This window comes from Heliconius melpomene, chromosome 20, assembly GCF_056956725.1.
Source record: "Heliconius melpomene rosina isolate 202511_hmr_F chromosome 20, ASM5695672v1, whole genome shotgun sequence".
In the NCBI taxonomy this organism is placed as follows: Eukaryota; Metazoa; Arthropoda; class Insecta; order Lepidoptera; family Nymphalidae; genus Heliconius; species Heliconius melpomene.
In genome coordinates this window covers 11,773,733-11,789,578 of record NC_140408.1, presented here as the reverse complement: position 1 = coordinate 11,789,578, position 15,846 = coordinate 11,773,733, and the positions used below count along the sequence as shown (strand labels likewise).

The 15,846-nt window shown below is 33.1% G+C and overlaps 2 protein-coding genes across 2 annotated transcripts; one reads left to right on the top strand and one right to left on the bottom strand.

Annotated features, from left to right (window-relative positions):
- Window positions 1–719: 719 nt before the first annotated feature.
- LOC146528018 (uncharacterized) lies at window positions 720–8,502 on the top strand. Its single transcript, XM_085204006.1, has 6 exons — window positions 720–1,795; window positions 2,023–2,149; window positions 2,905–2,949; window positions 4,544–4,585; window positions 5,074–5,208; window positions 5,789–8,502. Exons 1-6 carry the CDS (start codon window positions 1,655–1,657, stop codon window positions 6,991–6,993), a joined length of 1,695 nt encoding a protein of 564 aa, XP_085060132.1. The 5' UTR covers window positions 720–1,654; the 3' UTR covers window positions 6,994–8,502.
- Window positions 8,489–15,252, bottom strand: LOC146528017 (uncharacterized). Its single transcript, XM_085204007.1, has 6 exons — window positions 15,027–15,252; window positions 14,152–14,287; window positions 11,930–11,977; window positions 11,803–11,862; window positions 11,178–11,267; window positions 8,489–10,506 (listed from the first exon to the last, which is right to left on the bottom strand). Exons 1-6 carry the CDS (start codon window positions 15,165–15,167, stop codon window positions 9,293–9,295), a joined length of 1,689 nt encoding a protein of 562 aa, XP_085060133.1. The 5' UTR covers window positions 15,168–15,252; the 3' UTR covers window positions 8,489–9,292.
- Between the last annotated feature and the right edge of the window lie 594 nt (window positions 15,253–15,846).

Here is a 15,846-nt window from a genome sequence, read left to right as displayed (position 1 = left end):
ACATAGCTAGCTTCAAAAAATTAAACTTGAATTTTGAGCTTTTTTATATTTTTTTTATAAAAAAAGTATATAAAAGTTCAAAAATGTATTTTTTTTTTAAAACTGTGCTTTTATATATTTCTAAATTATAAAAGTTGAAGCCAGTTGTGGCGCAGGGGTACAAAGTGTTACTCTAAAACCGACTGGTTGTGGGTTCGATCCCCACTCGAGGAGATGAAAATAGAAATAGTATAGAAAATAGAAAATGTTTATTTAAATTTATCTTTCAAGCCAAGCGCGGCGTTGAGTTCTGCCACTTAACATGCAATGCCTCCGGAATTCCGCAGAAAGTGGGGAACGGAGTGTCTTAAAAATACTAGGTTCCCTTTACCTACCCTGCTGTCAGCGGGATACAGCGTGAAGATGATATAATTTGATTTTTTTTATCAAAGTTTTAATGTTTTTAAACTGATCTAACCTATTTTTTTTTATTTACAAATTCTTTACAATCAAAACCTATAAATGTGTTTAATTTTTTTTATTATAAAACCTTACTCGCGGGGTAAAAACTTGTGACCCGAAATAGGGGACACAAACTCACGAAGTTAGAAACAGAGCTAAATTTTATCACGAAGTAGGGTTCAAACAAGAGGTCCACAAATAAATTAATATAAAAATTAAGGTTAAGTTAAACCGCATAATTCATACATCAAATTACTGCCAAAAGACCCACTTCAAAGTGGGTCTTTTGGCAGTAATTTGATGTATGTCCTACTAAAATTTGCAAATTCATATAACCTTTAATAATGTATTTACAATAGTTTAAAGTTATAAGAGCGTTAAACTGCCGAATCCCCGTACATTTACCCTATATGTACATATGTACATATTATATATGTTAGTTAAAGCTGTATACATTTATACATATGTAAAGGTTTTTCTAATTATTTAGGGCAAATTTTTATTGGTATAATTTTTGGGATGGTCACAAAAGTATTCCGGGGTGGGCATGGTTCACTCAGTCCTCGCTATTCCTACACCCATGTGCACAACGATGCCATCATAAGCAGGGATGTTATGGAACTCCTTTTCCCTAACCGAAACTAATGAATATCCGAAATAATTTAATATCTGTAACTGAAACCAAAACAATCTGTATCCGTATCCAAATCCGAGATGTTTTTATTGGTAACAACAAGAATCTGTGGCAAATATACGAATATTGAAAAATAAACTATTGACGTTTGACAATTTTATATATGACCAAGGAACATAAGTATATGACAATGACAGTTGACAATTAAAAGAAAATGGAAATTATTATTATTTATATGTATTCTATAATTGTGTATATATATCTTTTTTATTACCGGTCAATTTCCTTCGTGTGTTTTCCATACAACGTGACATTGGCGAAATGAATTGTGCTCAACTGGCACGCTCGAAACGCCATATATCGAGAAATCAATCAATTATTATTACAATTACAACCTCTTTCGTGAGTTCTCCATTCAACGTGACACTGGCGAAGTGATTTTGTGCTCAACTGGCACGCTCAGAACGCCATAATAGAAAGAACAGAACAGAACAGAAATAATTATTATATTTTTTCAGTAATTTATATATTGCAATATAAGCTGTTTATTGTATAGTTTTCTGTGCTACATAATAAAGTATGTCGGGTATTTGGAATTTGACTACTTTATGCAGATGCTGTCATGCAGACGGACTATTTAAATCCTTAGACTCTCCTCATAAAGTGGATGATAATGAGGAAATTTATATAGAAATGTTAAAAAATACTTTAGGTTTGTACGTAAGTTGAGTATTGTTTAATTTTTCTTATATATTTTTTATTTTATGAATGGAAGGCAACCAGGGTTTACTGATATATAACTCGGTTTTTATTTTGGTAGCTTGGAATTCTGCAACTAATATTTTGGTTAATACATAAATTTTATATCAATTTCTTACATTATTTTAAATGTTGGAATCGAACCCAAAACTGTCTCCTGCTTTTATATACTTTTTGTTATATTTCAGCTGCAATCGCCAGGATTTGAAGTGAGTTACACAATATGTAATACATGTATTGGAAAGCTTAAAGAAGCTTACAAATTTAAAAAACAAGTGCTACAATGTGAGAGGAAATTTCAAGAATATTGCAATAGTAAGTGTCTATTATCTTGATGCATATTATAATTATGTTAATGTATTATATTTTATTTTGATAATATAATGACATAGTGGATTACTGGCATAACTATAAATGTGATAGTTGTGTGTTTTGTAACCCAGTTGTTCCTGAGCTTAGTGCATTCAATCAAATAAACTCTTCAGCTTTATTACTATAAAATATTATAAATAAGGAAAAATTGGTATAGAATCCTAAAGATTTAAGGAATATGTACCTCAAAAGGAAAAAACGCAACCCATCTAGGATCATTTTCTTAGGAACGTGCAGAGGTATCAAGCTAAAATTTATATTAAATAGTCAGGTCTACTGTCCCTTTGAGTTGTGAAAAAATCATACTTCTAAGCCAATGCAATCAAAAGATACAGCTGTTTATGCCACAAATTATCTAAACTCAAGGGAATCAAAACCTACAGGGTAGTTCCCGTGAACTCAAAGTCTTGAAATTTGGTAAGAAGCAAAGTCTTATAGCACAAATAAAGGAAAAAATGCTAGAAGAAAAATTTTGCTGGTATTTCTTAGAAAAAAATCAATAGTTCATTGTATACAAAATGAGTACCTTTTCCCAGTTGACCTACTATGCTGAAATTGGTATGGAAGCCTTAGTGCACATGGCCGACTCACAATTAACTGTTAGTACTTTAAAATATTTTTGAAAACCTCATGTTCTAGCGGCAGGACTAACCTATTCAATTTTAGCTGCAATTAATAATATACTTTTGTGATTACAGATGAATTATTACAACAAGTGGAGATTAAAATAGAAAAAGCTGAAGGTATTATTGTGTATTTAAATTATTTCATAATTATTTTAAATTGAGATCATCATGGTGCAGGAGTACAAGCGTGCGACTGTCAATGCGACAATTGTGGGTTCGAATCCCTCTTAGAAAGAAAAGCAGAAATGATAAAAATTTTTAGCAACTTGCACAAAACTGAACAGTATTCGATTCTATATGTCGTGGTCGTGGTTTTGACGCGTATTTAGGGGGAATTAATTATTTTTATTTAGCTGCTCTGACAAGTGGAAGCGCTCCGTCGTGTTCCACCATTCAACACAACACAGAGAGATTTTCAATACAAAATGTATTGAAAATCTCTCTCGTCTTGACACTAAGTTCCCTCTGCTTACCTAAAAAAAATCTACTCTAAAATAGCGTGAAACTGATAAAAACATTGTTTATTTGCTTGCTCTCTTTATTTTTTACTTATCTATATATATAAAAGGACTTGTTCTCACTGACTGAGGTAAGACTGATGGTAGAAACGTGAAATTTGGACAGGTATTTACTTTCGTAATCTGGACAAAAATTTTAACTCTAAAGGGATGAAATAGGGATTGCAAGTTTGTATGGATTTTTTTTAAATCGGCACCGATTTTTATCAAATTTTAAATTCAGGCTTTTAAAAATATTTCATTGAACACGTGTTTCATGGTTCTTTAGAATTCACCCCTTAAGGGTGCAAATAAGGGGTTGAAAGTTTGTATACAAATGTTTTTAAATCGACATTGATTTTTATAAAATTCTAAGTTCAGACTCTTAAAAATATTTAATTGAACACGTGTTTCATGTTTTATTAAAATTCATCCCTAAGGGTGCAAATAAGCACGCGAAGCTGCGCGCGTCCGCTAGTTAATTTATAAAGTTAAACATTCAATTTATTTGACGTGACAACACGGCTGCACGCACAAAAAAGTCAAACTCATTGTCACGTTCTGTTTATGTTGAGTGTGCAAACGAGAGCGGAAGAGGCGATAGAGAGGGACTATCGTACTAAGCGTTCACATTTTTACTGATTAATCTGTATAATTTAAGTAGGAAAAAAAAATAACTAATGCAAATAAATATTAATTAATGGTAAAAAGAAAATGCCGCGTGTTCCCGGCTTAGAATAGGATCACCCTGGTACTGGTGGTGTCGCAAGAGGCGACTAAACTACGTGTGGGAGGATCGTCGCCAGCAATGCCAACACGCATGGGCAGACTCGACCGGATCGTTACCACCCCCGGCATTTAAAACCGGCGTTAAGTAGTGGCTTTATGTCCATGCGTTTCGCATTTAGTAATGCTGGGCTCCGGGACCCAATCCCCCTTAAAGGCAGGCAACGCACCTGTAGCTCCCCTGGTGCTACACGGGGTCGTGGGCGGTACGTTACCATCAGGTAACCCGTACGCTCATTTGCCTTTTCATTTTCCATAAAAAAAATATAATTAACTCCTTTTTTGTATTACACAAAGTAATGATAATTCAATGATAATTATTTTCCTCGATATTTTCTTATAATTTTATCTCGTAAACTAACCGTCCGTAAACCGACTTTGCAGACGATTGAATTGCTAATTATGTTTATATGTTCTCTCTCTTTCAGACAAAGAAGTTTTTGTGAAACCGGAAATTGTTAATAATGAAGGTAATTTAATTAATTATTATAAATTATTAATACATGTTTAAAAAACATAATACATTTGTTATATCATCAAACTCAGGGCCAGGGTCATTGAGGCCGTAACGCAGGGCACAAACCAGCTTCACGCTGTATCCCGTACACAGCAGACTAGGCAGAGGAAACCTAGTGTTAAGACACTCCGTTGCCCACTTTCTGCCGAATTCTGGAGGCATTTTTTATTTTCTTTTTATTTTATATTTTCGTTACTTAACATATGTACGTATAGAGTATATATTTAACATTTTCCTAGCTCTGGTAACGAGACAAAACGCGGCGTTCAGTTCTGACATTCAACACGCACTGCGTCCAGAATTCGGTGGAAAGTGGTTAACGGAGTGGTCTTAATACTAGGTTTCCTCTGCTTACCCTGCTATATGTGCAGCGTGGAGCTAAAATAAAGTCGTCGTGGTGCAATTGCCTATAGGAATATTAACCTATATTTTGTTTTTTAGATAATAATAGTATCGACGCCTATGACAATGATAATGTTGACCAGGAACCGGAAACAATAGAAATTTCTTGTGAATCAGAAGAAAAGAGTGAAAAAACCTTTATGGAGAAAGAAAAGTCAAGAACATCTAATAAAAGTAAGTAATAAGTACTGTTTAATTATTTTCTTATAAAAACAGGAAATGTATTTTTTTTTTGATTAGGTCAGTTTAGTTCATAAGTAATAAGTACCTACTGCTTATTTTCTTTTAATAAGAATAGGAAATGTAATAAGTTCTGTACCCTGAAGCAAAACACGTGTTCAACGAAATATTTTTACAAAACTGAATTTCAAATTTTATAAAAATCGGTGCAGTTTTTAAAAAAATCATACAAATTTTGAACCCCTATTTAATCACTTTAGGCTTTAAATTTTTCAAAATCCCTTCTTAGTGAGTGACCAGATTACGAAAATAAACATCTGTCCAAATTTTACGTTTCTACCATCAACGGTTGCGGCTGTGCGTGCGTCTTACCTCACTCTGTCGGAACATGTTCTTTTTTTATAAATAGATTATATTACCATCGAACAATCGAACCCACAATCTGGCGCCCTTACAGTTGTTGACCAATCGTGGCGCAGGACACAGCGTACAGTTGTACGTAATGGTCTCGTATACTTTTGTAATTCTTAATATATAAATAATATTTAAAAATATATATCTTTTGTTATTACAGGCACCCCAGAAAAGAAGCCGTTAAAGAGCGTCGTTAATCTCAAATGGTGTAACAGAATAAAAACTGACAACGGGTTCAAATATAGCTGTAAAAAATGTTCAGCAAACTTCGACATGTATAAATATTTGCTCCGGCATATCAACAGAAATCACAAAAACGAGTTTAATTGTAAAACTTGTTTCAAAACATTCAATGAACATAAAAAATACGTCGGTCATTATCAAAAACATAAAGAAAAGAAATTATATAAATGCGAATACTGTGATAAGACCTATAATAATTCGACAGCTCTCAATTACCATACAAACACACACTTAAAAACAAAGCAGTTCTTTTGTGATATTTGCGGTAAAGTGTTTTTATACAAGCTTTCGTTAAAAAAACATATTTTGAGGCACATGGGTATGAGTAAAAAGATAATGTGTGACTTGTGTGGCCACGCTTCTAATGATATCACTAATTTGAACAAGCATAAATCCGCTGTTCACGACAAAATTAGGCCGTTTAAATGTAATTTATGTCCAAAAACCTTTGCCTTATCCAAAAATTTAGTTTATCATATAAGAGGACACACCGATGACAGGCCGTTTAAATGCGACTTATGCCCAAAAGCTTATATAACGATAACAGTTTTAAATAAACATAAAAAAACACACGCTCCAGGAGAGCCGACCGAGAGCGATCCTAAACCGTATAAATGCAAAGTTTGCTGGGTCTCGTTCGATCACAAAGGTGTTTATTTGACGCACATTAAAAATCACGGTGTTTTAAAGCCGTTCATTTGTGATATTTGCGGGAACGGATTTTGTACACAATACACGCTGAACCGCCATATTGACTCGCACAACGGTATAAAGAGATTTTTGTGTAAACTATGCAATAAATCACTGTCAACTAAGAGTTTATTGAATCGTCATTTAGAAAAAATACACGATCCTAACAGACCAGTCAAAAAGAAAATAACGTGCGAAATATGCAAAATGGCGTTCACAAATATAGAGAAACATAAAAAAAGTCATATGGATAAACGTTTTCAATGCTCATTTTGTTCTAGATCATATTCTGAGAGGAATACATTGCATAGTCATATAAAACATAATCATACTGGTATTATATATGCTTGTAAATTGTGTGAAAAATTCTACGTACAGAAAGGTAGTTTGAGAAATCATATGAAAAGAGCTCATGCTGTTAAATTCAGTTAAATTCTGATAATAATGCTCATGAATTAAAATCAACTCCACGCTCTAAGATGATGGATGGATGACGAAAGAATAATCTCAAATAGCATATAGCAATAGCAGAGAGTCGACACTGTTAAATGTTACTAATAAACACAGTACAGTCGACACCGACACCGACACCGACTGTCGACATTGACTCGAGTTTTATAAAATAAGCTCGTTTTTCTCCATTTTAGAGGGTAGTTCCCCAAACATGTTTATGAAAATGCATAGAACTATAGATGTAATTTTGTTATCGGAACTCGTTCTCGGTCCAATGTCACAATGTTATAAAATATTCTTATATGAGAAACAATGATATCATTCGTACTATCGTTTCGGTCCAATCACGCGTATAACAATATTTCTCATACAAGAATTTGAGATTGGACTGAAATCAAATCTTCCTTTGAATCACTGTTAATGAAAAACATATTGAAATCAAAGACTGCGTAGTTTAAACGTTACAAACGTAGATAAGTGGAAAGTGACCAAAGTGCCTGAACATTTTTTTTATTATGTAATGAAATGAAAGAGACCCAACCCAAAATTTGTTTCTTCAGAAAGAAAACATTATGTACAAATGTTTATAACATGTGTACGACTGTCCAAATAAAAAACGTATATTTCTAAATTGTTAGTAGGAACAGGCTATTTATTATCTTTTTTAGAAGTTTTGAGGTTGATCACTTTCATTTTAATATGCAAGCCAATAAATATATTCGAACATTATAAATAACGATCATGATATGATAATATACTAATGATCCACACGCGGCTTTGCCTGCTTAAACATATTGTTATATTAAACCCAAATTATACAAAACTATTGATGTGTTATTCTGATGTATAAGCTATACAATTGTAAAATTTTATCTAAATCAGTTCTGTAGGTTTTGCGTGAAAGTGGAACAAACATTAATCTTCCAACACCTTTATAATATTAGTAAGATATTTAAGTGCTCTATTCATACTGTAACTAAGAAAAAAGAATGTAGTAACTATTCACGTGTTTTTTTTACCATTGTCCGCACATTTTAATCAAAACTTAAAGAAAGTATTTAAATAAATAAATTACTTCTAATAAATAGCCTTAAACCGTCGTATAAAACGAACGCTTTAAATAGTTTCAAATTTATTTATTATTTATAAGTATTTACTAATACTTGCGGCTCTGGTCATGGTCAAATGGAGGTAACTACTTGTTGTACAATGAAGCGATAAAAAAGATCTAATATAGCCTATAGCCTTTCCTATTAAATGGACAGTCCAAAACAAATTAAATTTTCAGATCGAACCAGTAGTTCCTGAGATGTGAGTGTACAATCAAACAAACTCTTCAGTTTTATGTTATTAGTATCGAAGTATAGATTATTCTTACGGCTGGAATTGAATCTGCTCCTTCCAATATTATTAATATTATACTTTTATTTTTATTAATACGTTATTTTAAAAAGTGTTAATAAAACAAATAAAAATTAATATATTAACTTTATTGTTTTCTTCTTATTAATAATAAAGTTTAATAAATAACAAATATGTACAATTAAGTACAGGGAATTGCTTATTAAAAACCTTTTTACAATAATATATTTATCATGTATAAAACAGAAAATATTTGTCATATTTATAATTAAATGCTGATTTTTGGAAAGAATGCGCGAAAATTAACGCCGCTCTTTAAAGGTATATAGTCCATAGCTTCAGTTGTCTTACGACAAAATGAAAATATTTTATCCCCCCAAGTGGGAATCGAAAGCAGGTCATAAATCTATATTTACACTTAAATATTGTTCTTACCCTATTTTCTGTCCTTTTCACAAGAATGACATACTTAAAAGGAATTACAGCACTTGTTATGTGATGTATGACGAAAAGTTTCTTCGACGGCACTAAACAGACCAGTTGTCGGTTTGACTACTACTAGAGGGAATTAAATATTTTATATTTTCATTTCTTCGCCCTGAGAAAGAAAGGGAGGAACAGAGTGTCTTTAGATAAGGTTCCCAGATTTCCTCTGTCTACGTAGTAGGAATGTCTAAATAGTAGGTTCTCAAATTTTCTCTGCTTACGCTGCTATGCCCGTGATATATTATAAAAAAGATTATAAAATATATATTATTTTATCAGCTTCACGCTTAATCTCGCACACAGCAGGGTAGGCAAAGGGAACCTAGTGTTAAGACACTCCGTTCCCCATTTTCCGCCGAATTCAGGAGACATTGCGTGTTGTGTGATGAAACAACGCCGCGCTTTTCCTCAATAAAATATATTGTAAATGCTATTCAATTTTCCCATGAGTACATCTATGTCTTTTCAAACCACTGCTCTGACTAAAATGGCTGTCGCATACATCACATGCAAACGGTTTCTCCCCCGTGTGCACACGCATATGCAACTTCAAATTGCCATTAATGGAAAACTGCTTATTGCATATGCCACAACTAAACTGCCTGTCCTGAGAGTGGACACGCATATGCTTGGACAGATTCCCTATCTGTTTGTTGCATATCTTGCATGTGTAGGGTTTCACACCCGTATGTACACGCATGTGACGCTTCAACTGTCCTGTTTCCCTGAACGAACGTTTGCATATGTCGCAAGTGAACGGTTTCTCCCCCGTGTGAACGCGCATGTGTATTTTCAAGTAACCATTGTCAGAAAACGCTTTTTTGCATACTTTACAAGAAAAGGGGCGTTCCCCAGTGTGAGTACGCTCGTGTAGCTTAAAACTGGCCATTTGAGCAAATTGACGGTTGCAAAATGAGCATATATACGGTTTTAAGCCTGTATGTACACGCATATGCACTTTAAGAGTAGTGTATGCAGTGAAGTCTTTCTTGCATATGCTACAATTGTAGGGTTTCTCACCCGTGTGTTGCCTCTCATGGATGGATAAGTAACTTTTGCTTGAAAATTGTTTGTTACACACTTTGCATGCGTGGGGTTTAACGCCGGTATGTATAATAAAGATATGGCGCTTCAAATGTGTCCTTTGTGGGAATCTACGGCCGCATATATCGCATACATACGGTCGTTCACCAGTGTGGGTACGAATATGACTTTTTAGGGTCTGGTTATGCCCAAACGACTTATTGCATATATCACAAGTGAAATTACGTTCTCCAGTGTGAACTTTTAAATGTTCTTTCAACCCTTTCTTCCTTTGAAATTCCTTTTCACAATGAACACACTTAAACTTTTCAACCCCAAAATGGGTAATTAAATGATTTTTCAAAAAACGTGCTTTTTCAAAATTTTTTGGACATTTTATACAAGGAAATGAGTTATTTATGCTGTGTTTTATAGTAATGTGTTTTATAAGTTCTTTATTTAGACTGTATTTAGTGTTGCATATGTAGCATGGGTGGGGTTTTTCGCCCGTGTGTAAACGCATATGCATTTCTAAGGAGCCGTTGTACGAGAATTTTTTTTCGCATATTCCGCATGTGTATTTTTTTATCTTTGTGTCTGTTCTTTTTTTCGGTTCTTTTCCTGAAATAGAAATATATTTTTAAAATATTATTATTATTTTATACAAATTTTGTAGTACAGTGAGAAACTCGATTAACTGGGCTAATTGTCGTTTGTCGTTAGACCTTCAGATAATCGAAAATCCGGATAATCGGATCTATAACGCTGGCTTTGTGCATATCTAGCACAAAATTGTAATAAATCTATTAATAGCAACAAGTAATAAGTATATCAACGAAAATCAATGTTTGACAAGAAATTATTAACATTTTCCAACATACGTATACTCATGTAAATTACGTACGCATTTAAGTACATATAAATTTTCTTAGGTTTCATTGTTGTAGGTTGTATAAAAAAAATTATGCGGTTGGGAGTCCGGATAATCACTTATCCGTATAACTGAGGGCCGGATAATCGAGTTTCTACTGTATTCTAAATATTCAGCCTTAATTAAAATGTTGATTTTGGATAAATTTAATTCTACATTACTGATTAACATTTTTTAAATAATAAGAAAAACTTAACGGTTAAACACTCCGATCCCATGCACCACACAATATTAGGGACATTGTTTGTTGAGTGGCTTAACTTAACGCCGCGTTCTGTTACCAAGACTACGAGATGAAAACAATTGATACCTTCGAGTAGGATTCGTGTTTACAAACGGATAAAATATAATCTAATTTTACCTATACTTGGTGTAATCCATTCATTTTGAACGCAATTACTTTTTAACGTAGACAATGGCTGGTCATCATCTCCTATGTCGCTAAATGTACCTGTAATTTAAGAAAAAACATTTTTTTTTGTGTATAACATGCTGTATCCCCGCATATAGTAGGGTAGGCAAGGAGAATCTAGTCTTATGACTCTACGTTTTGCAATCCCAAAATGAATGTTGACCGGCGTTACTCACCGCAGAGCTCTGACTACCAGAGCGAGGAAATTAAAATTATTTTAAATCTTGATTTGAAAACCGGTGATTGAACCCACACAGACGAAGCCCGAACCTATTAAATACCATTAAAAACTAAATTTAACAAGAAAGTTCTAAAGAAAACAAAACCCGCGTTAGCTAAATTAATGTTAAGACAAATCCAACGACGTATCATTTATCAAAATCGATTCACTGGTTTAACAGTTATAAGAGAAAAAAGGAACGGGCTAGTATAAACACTGAAACACATACAAGTGAAAAAAACATAACCCCTTCTTTTGGGTTTAGCCGCAGTCGGGTAAAAATGTTTCTTTTTAACCGACTTCTGTAAGAAAAGGAGGTTATCAATTCGACTGTATTTTTTTTTTTAAACTTACCATCATCATATTTTTGGTCAAAGTTGTCTTGATTTTGATTGATAATTTCTTTTTTGAAGTCTGCAAAATAATTCGTTGTTATTTGTCAAACACAAAATAATAATTGATAATTTCTAATATTTCTTACCGTAATCTTCGATTTCATCTTTGATTTCTTTGCAATTAAAATCAATATCTAAAACAAAAATGCATAATGCAGTGACGTGCGCGCATTGGTCCGAGTCGGTCGTAAAATGTGAAAAGTAAAAAGTAAAATGTCGAAGACGCTCAAGTGTAATGTTTGTCATATCGTGATTGATGAGCTTTTAGCTTATATTCAGAACAAGATCTCGATCGTGGATGAAATGACTTTAGTGCAAATCTGTTCGTCTGCCTTCTCATGCGAACAAATTGAGACGGCTAACAACTTACTCCTGGAGTCGTTACCGACGGATGTGCGTAAAACAGTACGTAAGGGAAAAGGTAAAGAAAATCGTTTGCTATACGATATTATCAATATATTTAAGATAACTGACCCGGATGTATTGCCAATTTTTGTGGCACGGGATTTGGAGAAACTACCCCCTATTACTTTTGATCATTTGGATGTTTCAAAACTATTAAAAGATCTAATGCTAATACAAGCGGAAATAAAAGCGATTAAATCCTCATATGCTACTCTTGAGCAGCTTGAGGATATAAAGAGAGAATATCTTGACAGAAAGAGGATTTCATCCCCGTTCTCAACGGCTAAAATTAATATGAAACGGGGTGGTTACAGCGACAGTGGCCCAATTGGGTTGTCTTATTTAGATGAAAATATAGCGAATATTGATCAGTTATATTGTGGGATATCATCGCCAACGAATTATTGTTTAAATTATAGTGATTTAAATAAAGAAAAAATAGACGGTAGTCAGACAGAGACACGCCACAACGTATTGCAACAATCGCCCGGACGAGCCGATGCTAGCACCGGCCGTAGGTTGAAACAAAAAACTGTCGATAAGAATGATTCATCCTCGTTGACAAACAAGACGAGCGGTCAGCAATCGAAGATAATAGAAAAGCAAACTTATGCGTCACAGGTTAAGAGCGGTAATGCTAATGGGAGTTGGACTGTTGTACGTAAAAAATCTCAGAAATCGAGAAACCGTTTTATAGGTAAAATAGGAAGCGTATTGGTAGAATCGGAAGAGAAGTTTAGAGCTGCCGAACGTAAAATACCATTATTTATAACAAACGTTCATAAAGACACGTCGGAAAATGATATAATTACCTATATAAAAAGTAAAACAAAGGAAGATGTCAGCTTAGAAAAAATCTTAATCAAACGACATTGTCAATACGATGCATATAAACTTCTTGTATCTCAAAGTATGCTGCCATTATACCTAGATGAAAATCTATGGCCTCATGGAATTATTTTTAGAAAATTTGTGCATTTTAAGCCGAAGAAACCTACTGAAACACCGGTTGCGGTTGAGGTGACGAGCAACAAACAAGTAAACTAATGGATATCGAGTGGAATGGAGAAGCAACTTAAATACTAACTTAGATATTAAGATTTCATTGTTACTAACAAAATGAGTCATGTTACTTGATATATATGAAAATAAATAAAATAAATAAAAATAAATAATTATCACGAAACATAAAAGATTCGAACATTTATTTATCGAATTTATACTAAATTGAGTGAAATAATATATATAAATCATAATTTGTTATATTATGCATTAAAAATTATAAGTAGTATTTCGTAAAAATTTTTTTACGAAGGCCGACACAAAGTGAGACTGTAAACGCGACTGGTTGTGTGTTCGATCGCTAGAGTCGAGGCAAAAGTCGCGGCATTGAGTTGCGCCACTGAACATGCAGTACCTCCAGAATTCTGCAAAAGGTGGAGAACAAAGTGTCTTAACACAAAGGTTCCTTCTGCCTACCCTGTTGTGTGCGGAAAAAAGCGTGAAGCTGTATAAATATTTATTGCAGCGGGGCTTTATGCAATTTAGATAAAGATGCCAGAGCCCCCAGATCGGATGAAATCAGGATGCCACATTAGAGTAGAAAGGCCCATATTTAAATATACATTTTACAATATTGTAAAAAATAAAATTTATTATTGCAAGACTCTTTCCGCAGACCATTATTTGCGCCAGACGTCATACAGGTTACTTAAAAATGAGGTAAACTACATAATGGAAATGGTTTCATTTTCTTCATACAGTTTGCCCAATTTTTCTTTCATATGATGATTATATTTCTTCATGAAATTATTAGCTATCAAAGGAATATTTTGGACAAAATAAAATTATATTAATTACAATAAAAAAATACTTTAAAATATTCTATAAGTTGTTCATTTACCTTTTAATTGTGTATTATAATATTCATAAAACAATCTTTCACAAGATAAAACTTGTCGACTGAACTTAAATGCATCACGTAATCTTTGTATACATGATTCACATATTGAATAAGATAAGTCAGGAGCTGGTTTAATCTAAAAATATACAAATTAAAAGTTAAAGTAAGTATAAAAGTTTTATGAAGCTATGTAGCTCCAATATACAAGAGGCCAAGAGAGGAGACCACACGTGGCACAGAGGCAAGTAGATGAGACTGTAAATGTGACAGGTTCTGTGTTTGATTCCCAATCAAGGAAGTAAAATATTTATTATTTTCATTTGCTTTCTGTGGTAACAAGCAAAGCAATGTTTTATAATTATGGTTCCGTTTCTTGTCAAATATAGCTATCATATAAGAAATTTAGAAGAAATTGAGGCTGTTGTGGTGCAGCAGTACGAAGGTGTGACTGCAATGCGACCGTTGTGGGTTCAATCCCCACTAATAAGGAAGGAAGGAAGGAAGTGAAATATTTATTTATGTTTATATTTCCATTTCTTTGCTCTGCTGTCGAGGCAAAGTGCGGCATTGAGTTCTGCCACTCAACATACAATGCCTCCAGAATTCAGCAGAAAGCGAGGAACGGAGTGTCTTTAACACTAGGTTCCCTCTGCCTGCCCTGCTGTTTGCGGGATACAGCGTGAAGCTGATATAAGAAATAATAAATAATAATATACAATTAATTAAGGTACAATTTGTTAAATCATGACATAAATCATATAAAGACACACAAAATTTCATAGATATAAGCTTTCTGATTAACAAGTAATATGTTCTTAAATTAAAAAAGTTATTTATGACAAATATTTATCATCTATAATACAAAAATATCTTACTTCTATATTGAACGTTTGTTGTAATAAATTTGAATACATTTCCTCCTGACCATTGTATAAATAAGATTCATTTAAATGTTTAAAGTTCCCCTGGGAATGGCAGCAACGGCATATATTGTTTAAATTGAATATTTCAGACATTGTTTCATATTTTTACAATAATATTTACGTATATAACGAAAATGACAAATGACAATAGCTCAGCTTGTTTAGAAATAGGGATGTCCGTTTTGTATAAGTGTGATTAAATCGATTGTATAATTTTTCATATTGATTTTTGAAAGTTAGTTGTCTTTCAATCAATTACGAATAAAAAGTACACTTGGCATGTTTATTCGATGATTACATATTAAATAAAGAAATATTATAATGTTCTTATTGTTAACGCAATTTTATCGGTTTGATAACTAGTTGGCCCACGCTGATTCCCCGCTCCTTTTTATTTAATATTTATATAACTTCTATATTGTTATAACACTTAATAAATTGTAATTGAAACGTTTTGTCAATCTATTTGATGTGGCTCTCAAAAATAATGGTTTAATTTAATAAAATATATTCTTTGTTTTATAATCCAATTTTTAGATAATATTAATACTAGCCAGGATGTCAGTCGTGGCACAGGGATACAAGGTGTGCCTGTAAACATGAATGTTCATTCTCTCGAGTGGGGATCGAACCCACAGTCGTCGTTTTATAGTCATACCCTTAGATAGGCTTAGGGCTTTTTGTGATTGTGGTTATAAAAAACATTGTTTTTGGTTCTGTTATGTTATTAAATATATAAACGGCCAATAACATTTTTTCTTATATATCTAGT